General features: G+C 36.8%; 1 protein-coding gene across 1 annotated transcript; it reads left to right on the top strand.

Moving 5' to 3' along the window:
• Positions 1-7,799: 7,799 nt before the first annotated feature.
• LOC143558246 (uncharacterized) lies at positions 7,800-10,804 on the top strand. Its single transcript, XM_077047118.1, has 5 exons — positions 7,800-7,878; positions 9,366-9,494; positions 9,567-9,637; positions 10,071-10,157; positions 10,278-10,804. Exons 2-5 carry the CDS (start codon positions 9,380-9,382, stop codon positions 10,581-10,583), a joined length of 579 nt encoding a protein of 192 aa, XP_076903233.1. The 5' UTR covers positions 7,800-7,878; positions 9,366-9,379; the 3' UTR covers positions 10,584-10,804.
• Positions 10,805-11,007: the final 203 nt, after the last annotated feature.

The raw sequence follows: 11,007 nt of genomic DNA on the forward strand, positions 1-11,007 counted from the left end.
ATAGTCAGGTACCCCCACCATATAATGACAACTACACAGGTCTTCCTCTTACCAAAGAGCAGAAAGAAGAGGTTAAAGATATGAATTATGGTAAACCTGCTAATAATGAAAGAATCGACTCAGTAGAAACTACTGCGTCCACCTTAAAAGTGAACGATTCTGATGTGTTTGCCTCATGTGCAGATAGAGTAATCATTGAGGATTGGACTGATGAGGATGATGAGTCTCGTGTTTCAATTAATAAAGACATTATTTCTGATGCTTCTTTAAAATTACATGTTTTGAATTCTATTATTCCGACTATTTTTGTGGGCTCTGTTTTTTAAGAGCAAGGATACTTGTGTGATTGATTCCGTTAAAACTTTAAATTATGATAATGTGATTTCTAATAAGTTTAAAAGATTAAAAAAATCCAACAAGTACTCATCGCCTAAGTTTGATAAAGAGGGATGCTCTATTGACAAACAAGGCAGTGAGTTAAATAATGTGACAAGTGGTAAGCCTCAAGTAAATCAAACTGGTCCACACAATCGGTCCAGACAACGAGTTGCCCAAAATAATTTCTATGTAAAACGTCAAACTTGTTTTAACTGTGGCACTCTCATTCATATTGCCAGAAATTGTCCACATCGTCCATATGTTCCTTATTATGGATTTTATCATAGGAATATGCCTTATATGCCTCATAATACCTACAGGCAAAACTTCAGGCATAATCAGGCTAATCCCTCTGATGATGATTGGACAGAAACAAGTCTGGCAAGTTTAGTCCTCATTAGACCAAGCCTAACATGTTTCGTAAAGAGGGTAGAAAAGGTGCTTCGGTCTAAAAAACGAAAACGAATTTTAAACCGAAACAAGTGGAAAAGACAAAATCGTTTGTTTCTAACCCTCAAAAACCAGAGATCAAGTCATCTATTCATACATATAATGCCAAATCTTATAATGGTAGACATAAATGCTTGCCTAAATCTCCGGTAAAAGAGTCTTTAAATTCAATGTTAGATGAATTAAAGGACATGTCATGGCAACCTGTGACAACCTTAGATGAGTCAGGGTCACCTAGTGTAACTATGGACTGGGTACCAAAGTCTAACTAATTTCGCACATCGTGGAGGAACAACTATGGAGGAATATCATCAGACCTTGGTATGTTGATAGTGGCTGTTCCAGGAACATAACAGGAGACATTTCCCAGCTACACGACATTCAAATATTTAATGGTGGGTATGTGTCCTTTGTGGGAGGAGAAAGGGGGAAGATTACGCAGAAGAGTACTGTAAGTAACGGTGTTCTAAAACTCGAAAATGTTAATTTTGTTCCAGAATTGAAGCACAGTTTGTTGAGCGTGTCACAAATCCGTGATAAAGATTTTTCAACTCATTTTACTAAGAAAGAGTGTTTGATTTTGAAACCTGGTATTATTATACCAGAAGACTGGATTCTTGTTAGATCACAAAGAAAAGATAATGCTTATGTGATCGACATGAACAAAAATGTTCTTGATGAAATAACCTGCCTGTTTTCAAAAGTGTCAGAACATAATGCCATGCTTTGGCATCGTCGTCTTGGTCATGCAAATATGAAAACTTGAACCGTCTTGCTAAAAATGATTTGGTGCGTGGTTTATCCGTTAAAGATTTTGTTACAATTGAAAAATGTGTAGCTTGTGCATTGGGTAAACATCATTGAAAAACTCATAAGCCAAAATTGATTAATTTCATCAGTTTTTCAATTGCTTCATATGGACCTTTTTGGTCGGGTTCATGTTTTGAGTCTTTCTCGCAGCTCTTTTTGTCTCGTTATCACTGATGACTACTCACGTTTTACTTGGGTGTTTTTCTTGTCAAATAAGAGTGACATTGCAGAACTGTTCAAGAGGTTTGTAGTGCTTATGGAAAATCAGCTGAATCTGAAGCTGAAAGGAATTCGTTGTGACAGTGGTACGGAATTCAAGAATGCTTCATTAAATTATTTTTGTTCAAAAGGGGGGGGGGGGTGCTTCGTCAGTACATTTCATCTCGCACACCGCAGCAGATGGTGTAGCTAAAAAAAGAAAATGACTCTTATCGAGGCGGCAAAGACCATGTTGTGTGATTCTAAACTACCATTATTCTTTTGGAAGAAGCTATTAATACAGCATGCTATGTTCAGAATCGGGTGATAATCAACAAGTCTCAAATGAAAACTCCATATGAGATTGTCTATGGTCATAAGCCCACAGTTGCACATTTCAGAGCGTTCGGATTCCCGTGTACTCTACTAATCTCGAGTCAACTCCAAAATTCGGGGCCAAAGCTGATGATTGCTATTTTGCTGGTTATGCTTGTCATACTGCCTATAGAGTCTAAAATAAGTCGATCAAGCAGATTTTGGAATCATATGATGTTCGTTGGTTAGAAGAAAACGAAACTGATACCCGTGTTGGTCATGACTGGTTGTTCGAATACAATGAACTCTTCAAACCGTTCAATGTACTTCCGGTTATCAACACGGAAACTTCAGGTGGTGCTACCGTAGATGCTGAGAAAGAAGACCCACATGCAGTATCTCACATATCTCCAATTATGGATGATGATCTCACAGAATCACTTGATGTCACTCCGCCCGTCTCCGTCAATCAACCAGCAGAAGTTACTGAAACTGTGTCCTCAACTTCTTCAGAAAGTGCTTCTACAGTTGAGGGGGAGAGTCCTATTCGTCAAATTTTTGGGAGCACTCTGTTTCCCGATATCATTCCGAATGAATACGTTTCCAGCACTTCGTACTCACACAGTACGGCGACTTCTGGATGGAAGAATCCCCTCACTGAGATTGATAGAAATCTATCAAACTTACCTTCTACCAGAGTTGTTCCTAAGCAACCAGTTCCATCAAGAACCCAACGAAATCATCCAATTGAGAATGTCATAGGTCCTCTTGAAACAGGCATGTCCACCAGAAGTCAGATAGGACACATCAACAGTTGCTTGTTTTCTTGTTTTATCTCCCAAATTGAGCCAAAATAGGTGGAAATGGCTCTTCAAGAACCAAGCTAGGTGGACGCTATGCATGAGGAGTTAAATCAGTTTAATAAATTGAAGGTATGGAGATTGGTTGAGCTGTCGGTGGGAAAGAAAGCACTAGACACGAGATGGGTTTTCCGAAATAAGCAAGATGAGACGGGAGTTATTGTTAGAAACAAGGCACAGGTAGTCGTTCGGGGTTTTCGTCAGGTTGAAGGTTTAGATTACACCGAAGTCTATGCTCCCGTAGCTAGACATGAGGCCATTCGGATTTTTCTGGCTTATGCGTCATTCATGGGTTTCACGGTGTATCAGATGGATGTTAAGACCGCGATTCTGTATGGCGAAGTTAAAGAAGATATTTACGTGGATCAGCCACCGGGGTTTGTAAACTCTAAGAATCCCACTCATGTCGATAAGTTAGATAAAGCGTTGTATGGGCTTCATCAGGCTCCTCCCTCGGGCGTGGTATGCTACTTTGACCTCTCATGTTCTATGTCATGGTTATAAAAGAGGGACCATTGATCAAACTCTGTTCCTTAAAAACTATCGGGAAAGATTTGATTCTGGTTCGGATTTACGTGGATGACATTATTTTTGGGTCTACTAGTGTTGTGTTGTGCTCTGAATAAGAAGTGATGAAGAAGAGGTTTGAGATGAGCTCGTTGGGAGAAATGTCAACGTTTTTGGGGTTGCAGGTTCGTCAGAGTTCGACTGGAATTTTGCTACATCAAGGAAAGTATGTTGAAGATATGCTAGCTAAATTTGAATTTCAAGATTCCAAGAGTGCTACCACTCCTATGGCGGAAAAACCTTTCCTGTCATCTGATCCTGAAGGGAGCCCCGTAGATCAAACGTACTATCGATCGATGATTGGGTCCCTGATGTATCTCACCGCCAGTCGTCCTGATATCATGTTCGCAATCTGTTAATGTGCTCATTTCCAGGCTAATCCTAAACTTTCTCATTTAATTGTTGTTAAACGTATTTTTAGATATCTAAAGGGATAACCGAAGTTAGGTCTTTGGTATCCCAAGAACTCATATTTTGATCTTTATGCTTTTGCTGATAGCAACTATGGTGGAGATGACATTGACGGGAAATCCAAATCTGCCGGGTGTCAGTTTTTGGCGATCGTCTCATCTCATGGCAATGCAAGAAGCAACAAACGGTATCTACATCAACTGCCGAGGCTGAATATGTTGTTGCGTTAGCTTGCTTCTCACAGGTTAAATAGGATGCAACATCAATTTCTTGACACCCCTATATTTTGTGATAATGATGCTGCCATTGCAATCACTAAAAATCCGGTTCAACACTCAAAAACCATGCACATTGATATTAAAATACATTTTATTCGTAACTGTTACGACCGAAAATTGATTCATCTTGAGCAAGTTCACACTGGTAATAATGTGGCTGACTTATTTACAAAACCGGTCGGAACAGCCAGATTTAATGTGCTTGTGAGTTTATTTAAAATGCTACGTTTTGAGGATTTAGTCTTTTTGAGTATAACTTTGTACATATTTTCTAAATTTGCACATATTTAGGGGGAGAAAAATCAAAAAGTCAAAAAGAGTGTGTGTGCGTGTTAGAAAAATCAAAAAGTCAAAAAGAGTGTGTGTGTGTTTTTCTTCTTTTATTAGTTTCATAAAAATATTAATTAACAAAATTATTCTTTAACTATTCACTTTCACTTAAAATTATGTCAGTTGCTCAAGTTTGAGGGACATATACTTGTATATGTTTGGTCCGGTCATCTACTTGTAGATTCACAGGATAGCCATTTACCTAAAGACTGAAAGCATCCGGGGTGATTGTGATGTGTTTGTGTGTTTTAAATTCTTTCACTTAAAATTATGTCGGTGACTCTAAGTTGGAGGGACATGTATTCTCATATGTGTTTGGTCTCGTTAACCACATGTGGACATACCAGATAGCCATTTACTTGAAAACTAAGAGTAACCGGGGTGGCTGAGTTTTAAACTGTCTTCTGTGAAATGATATGATTATTCAGTTAACAGCTTTCTGAAGCTTCAAAACATTTTTCAAATGAAAATTGATCCAACATTTGGAAAATGATAGAAAATTTTTTTTTTGTGTGCCTAACGGGTGAAGTTATTAAACTTAAAATGCTCTAGAACAGTCATTGATTGTATGGTAGCTTTCCATGATGCGTAAAATTTGAAGTGATACAAACTAAATATACTAAACTTACTGTGGAGAGTCATTTTGGAGAAATGTGCATGTCTCCGTATGCATCTCTCCGAAGGATAGGCAGAAAAGAAATTACCCAGTCATACACGAGCCCGTTAGTGTCTTGATCACCAAAAATATTGTGCTATTATGCTTATTATTATTAAAAAAATATATGAGTATGCATGTAATTTGTGTTGTTAAAATCTTGGTTTTTCAAAAGCTTAAAGGGTCAAACTAGAACTACAATGGTGGGGCATTCAAATAAGTCATAAACACTCTGAATGAAAGACATTTAAGTCCAACGTTCAACCTTAAAGCATAAAATTTTTGTTGAATTCTATAAAAAAATTTTGATCAAGCACTAGGGGGTTGGAGTCAAATTGGGGTGATTTGGGGAAAGCCAAATAAGCTTTGAGAAGAGAAATGAGGCATCACAAGTCCATAAGAGATGTCAATCTAAGATTTATGCTTAACTAAACCTAATCCATATCACTAATGTAATGAAAATCATGCTAAGTCTGTTATACTTGCTATCAACCTGATTCTTAATGTCATAATAACACTGAACATGAATCCTTGTGAAAGTACCTCAATCAATAAGATTCCATGTTCGGATCTTTTCATAAAAGGCAGCGTTTCTATCAAAACTTAAATTTGGTCCCAAAATTTCGTTCATTTATAAGAAGACTGGTGTTTCTTATTATTTTGTTCATTTTTGTTTATTATTTTATTTCTTGTTCAATCTTGTTTTCATCTCGAAACTACTCTCCTCGAAACTCATGTTATAAAAGACTTAATTTTGATCTGGTTAAATTGTGCTGAACCTTGAGCCTGCTTAAATATTTTTGATAACTTATTTTGGGCTAAATTTTGTACTGGGCTCGTTTGGCTAGAACAATATGGGTTCTTGGCCCACTTGATTGGTAGCATAAAAGGTTTTTTTGGATCTCATTAGTGTTATTATTAAAAACTTACCTTCACCGCTTCCTCATCGTCTTCCCACTTTTTCCTATCGTGCATTCGGTTGGTGTTTGATCGGCAACGCCTTTCTTTTTATGGCTTCGTTTGCGACGAACTTGGGTTTCGGGAACTTGGGTTTCGGGAACTTGGTTTTCGAGAACTTGTGTTTCAGATATTGGGGTTTGGGGTGTTTGGTTTTGGGGTGGCGGAGGCATAAACGGCATTGACATTCGATAAAACATAACGTTGGAAACGATTGTACGTTTAGAGGCATGGCGGGTAGATGCTGGTTGGCAAATAAAGGGTTGGTATGGTCATTGTTTGCGAGCAAACCAGCCCACCACCTTTGAGCCGGATCCCACGGGTTTGGGTTGGTGTTTGGGTTTTGGTTAGGGTTTGAGCTCGAGCTTGTGTTCGGGTTTGGGTTCGGGTTGAGCTCGAGCTTGTGAGATTTGAGAAATGATCCATAGTAGAGAGTTGAGAAATTTTTGTAGTGAAATTTGATAGTAATTTGGTATTTGTTTGAGTAAAAAATGATAAAATGGGTTAGTATTTAAAAATAAAATAATTAGTTTTTTTTAAACTAGTCGTTTATGAACGTTGGAGGAGGGGGGGCACCAAATTTTTAAAACTGTGCCGGCCGTTTGAACAACCCAACTGTCCGCGCCCTTGGTTGGATCGCCGCCCCACGACGGTGTTCTGCGCCCACGGTGCCCAAAAAAATCCCCCGAAGGGCGCCCCATAGCGTTGGGTCTTATCCATACTATATATAAAGCATGTGTGAGGGATCTCTTAATTTTTAAGAGGTACCAAACTTGTTGCTTTTAGTACAAACTATAATGCACAAGATTAAGACATTTTAGGGGCAATTTTGTATTTTGACAATTTTGTCATTTAGCATAGCCAAAATAATGTTAAGGTTTATTTTTAATTTATTAAAAAATGATTACAAGTTTGGTCCTTTAACTTTAATCACATTTTGTAAATTTATATAATAGTTACATATATACCCCTTTAAAGCCAACTACCCCGACGGCGTTTAAACGTTTATAACTTTTTCACACGCTAATATTTTTTTAAAAACATTATACCATAAAAACGAGTATTTTATTCTCTTTAATTTGAGTATGATATTCCTATACTTTTTTCATTTTAAAAATTTAACGTGTTACGTGATTACCATTAAAGACCGACAAACGAATCAGGCGGTTTTAGCCGTTCAGGTCATGGGTCTAAAAGGTTAAGGTTGGAATGAGTCGATACAAAAAGGTTAATTTGGTTTGGGCCGGGACGGGTTTGGGTTGAAAGGGGTTAGAACATTGCTAAGCGGAACGGGTGCAGGTCAAGACGAGTTTAATGTAGCGTTACATGCGCACCAACACCTGACTGAGCGTGCACAGTCGTTGTGTGACGTGCTTACTAACACCGGTTAAGATTCCAATGCCGCAATATGAGCATACTATCGTCGGGTCACACACATACTATTGTTAAGTCACGCACATACAGAAACAAGAAACAGTATCATCGGTTACATATCTGATATCATGTTTGCGCGCAACCTCGCCGCATCACGCAGCTAGTAGGCCGGCCATAAATAATAAGGATCTAAAATAAGAAATGTAATCTCTGAAATTCTCGGAACGAAAAAACAAAACCCTAATCTCTGAAATCACGCCGGCTGTTCTTTGTTTCGACCTTTCTCTCTCGATAGGTAGTTAGTTTCCTTTTTCCAATTTCATTGTTTGTTTATTACTAGTTTATTATATTAATAATTCTTTATTAAATTCTAAACTTGATTTGGATTTACTTTGGAGACATTGAGAGTGAAAGTTCACTTAGGGTTTATTGAAATAGTTGTTAAGTAATTGTTTATTTTTTGAAATGCTTAAATGTTTTTTTATTTTTCCAATTTTGTCAGTTTGATCGACTGACATAAACGATTTAAATTAAAATGTAGCACTTGTGCACTCGTGCTTCAAGGTTGAATTTGTTTGATATGTTTATCAAATATTACGTTGATTCATTTGTATTTTATTTTGTACAGATTACATGTGTAGATTTTGAAAACTTGGCTAAAAAGAAAATGTATATAACATCTCGAACATGCTGAATGTAATCAAAACTGTACTCAAGATCCTTGTGTATATATATTACTTATAAGCCTGTCAATCTTTGCCTAAACACTGAAATTTGTTGTTTTGGCTATTCAAGCAACTGTGAGTTCTTAAAACAAAATCTTGTTTTTCTAAACTGCTCGTTCTGACCCGGTTCAAATTGTACCTTGTTTTTAATTTGGTTTGTCCTGAACCGAACCCATTCTGACTTATAACCCTGTCTGACCCACCCACCCACCCGTTCTGCTAGGTGTAATTACTTATTTAGTTATTTATGGCTTTTTATGTTTTCCAAACCTTTTTATTGGGTACGATAATTAAGCTAAATGGGTTAGAATGGGTCACTTTAGAAAATAAAAAAATGCCATAATGGGTTGTAACTTGTAAATGAATGGGTTTTTAGGGTTGGTGCTTCCGTGAGCTACAGTCATCTTCATTCTCTGGTAAGTGGCAAACTTTTTACTTTAATTTGCTCGATCTAAAATCCTTCATAAGGTAGGATTGCTAGTGTTTAGATGATATCTGTAAGTTCATGAATCTGTTTTTATTTTGACGAATTGTTATAGACTGCTGTATGTTTATAGGTTTTAAATTTCAAAAGAATTAGTTTGATTATTTATATGTTAATACTTGTGAATTTCGGGTTAACAGATATTGGGTCGGCTTGTGGAAAACAATGTAATGGATAGGTAGTCAAAAAAAATTATGCTGTTAAATAATTTATTGTATTTTGAATTTTTGATAATAGATCATAGAATGGATGTCTACCCTTTCTAATTGACCCGTACCGACCCGACCCATTACCGAAAAAACCAACCCGTACCAATTCGAAACCCGTTCTGAGTTCTGACTCGTTCCAACTCGGGCCCGGACCAAACCAACCTTTTTTCTTAATTGACCCGTTTCGATCCGACCCATTTGCCACCTCTGCTTTTGCTAAAAGAAAGTTTGACGTAATGTTTATTACTTTCATAACTCATTTTCCTCTTCAAATGTTTAAATTTTGGTTTCGTTTTTACTTGTTTCTGTTAAGTATATATACTCTTGTTGACAGAACATGTTTTTATTCTTCTCTTATTGTCAGTCAGATTAAACTCAATGAAAATGGATAAGAGAAAGCAAGGAAGCAAAACGGATGAAACTACTACATACATGGATATGAAATCCACCAGGATGGAACTCAAATCAATATTGAAAGATATTGAGTATATGGGTGCGTAATCTTATCTATCTCAAGTCAAAATTATGTTTATTACTTACTGTCAATTAATTTATATAAATTCAGGTCCCTCTCATATGACATGGAAACAGAAAAAAGATATGGAAAACAAGAAAGTAGCTTCTCTTGGTGGAAAGGTGAAATTTTTATAAACCTTCTATTTAGGAAAACCGACATTATTTTATCTAAAAGAAGTTGTTAGGGGTGTGCATGAAACCGAAGAAACGGACCCGTAACCGATTAACCAGACCTGAACAAAATCGGATGGTTTGTTTTTATGTTTTTATAAACCGCACCGAATTTATGGATTTCAATTTTGAATTTTAAGTAATGCATAAGAATTTATTAAACAATGTTACCCAAATATTTTAGCCCAAATGTATTACATACAATTAAACAGTTAACAAAAAGATCTAAACCTATAGTCATTATTCTTTTCCACTCAAACTCAAAAAACCGGATTTTCGATTTTTGATTTGGTTTGAGCCCAAGACGGATCCACATGCACACTTCTAGAAGTTGTTAAAAAATGACGCCATAATTATTTTTTTGTTTATTATAATGCCATAGCCTCCCAAGAAGCAGAGATTGCCTTTAAGCGTAGCGAAACCCGCAATGAAGAACCAGAAAGAAAGGGAACGAAAGATGTTACAAGAGGTTTATTAAGTTTTTCTTATAACACTCATTTGTGTTTTTATTAATTAATTACTATAATTTATTTTTCTTTTGCAAACTTTTATATAGTAACTGAAACTGTCAACATTGTTTGATTAATAGAATCTCTTACATGGACTCATTGGTGGGAGACGTGGGAACCGTGGCAAACGGGCGTCTACCTCACACAAACCCGAGGATAGAGTGCTGAAGTCAACTGTTGGCAATTTTAGAGACGGTGTACTTGATGTTAAAGATTTGTTGAAATCAAATTCATCTTCTAGTGACCGTGGTGGCTCTAGAAGTCACGGGTTTGGTGGCAGTTCTAGCGATCATGGGTTTGGCGGTCATGGGTTAAGTAAAGGCGGCAAGAAGAAGGGTGGCAAGAAGAACCATGGAAAGAAAGGCGGTCGTCGAAAACGCCATTAGGCTGTAGAATATATGGATAGTTAATTGAAAATTAATGGGTTTACAAGTTTTGAGATGAGGGTCAAGTGGAAATGTTCTGTATTTAGAATTGGAGTTCTTGATTTTGATATGAGTGAACGATTATAAGTGTATAACGTTCGTGTTTGGTTTTAGTGTTTTTGACTAGCAACTTATTCGCTAAAATATGAGGCGTTAGAAATATAAATCACACATTAAACGAGTTAGTTTGGCTTGTGTCGAAATGCTCAACCGAGCGGTAAACATGATAGTGTGCTTATGCTATACCTGGAACTCTTGGAGCCGTGCTCGTTTTATTTTTGACATGTGCTTTTGTGTTCACTTGTTCTGTTTACTTTGATTATCTTCTTTGGGTACTATTTAAATATATTTCTTGGCTGATCAAGTTTCTTTTTGGAGAGACCAA

Source organism: Bidens hawaiensis, unplaced genomic scaffold (genome assembly GCF_021521415.1).
Source record: "Bidens hawaiensis isolate Kalapana, Puna unplaced genomic scaffold, B.hawaiensis_p1.1 tig00019368_1, whole genome shotgun sequence".
NCBI lineage: Eukaryota > Viridiplantae > Streptophyta > Magnoliopsida > Asterales > Asteraceae > Bidens > Bidens hawaiensis.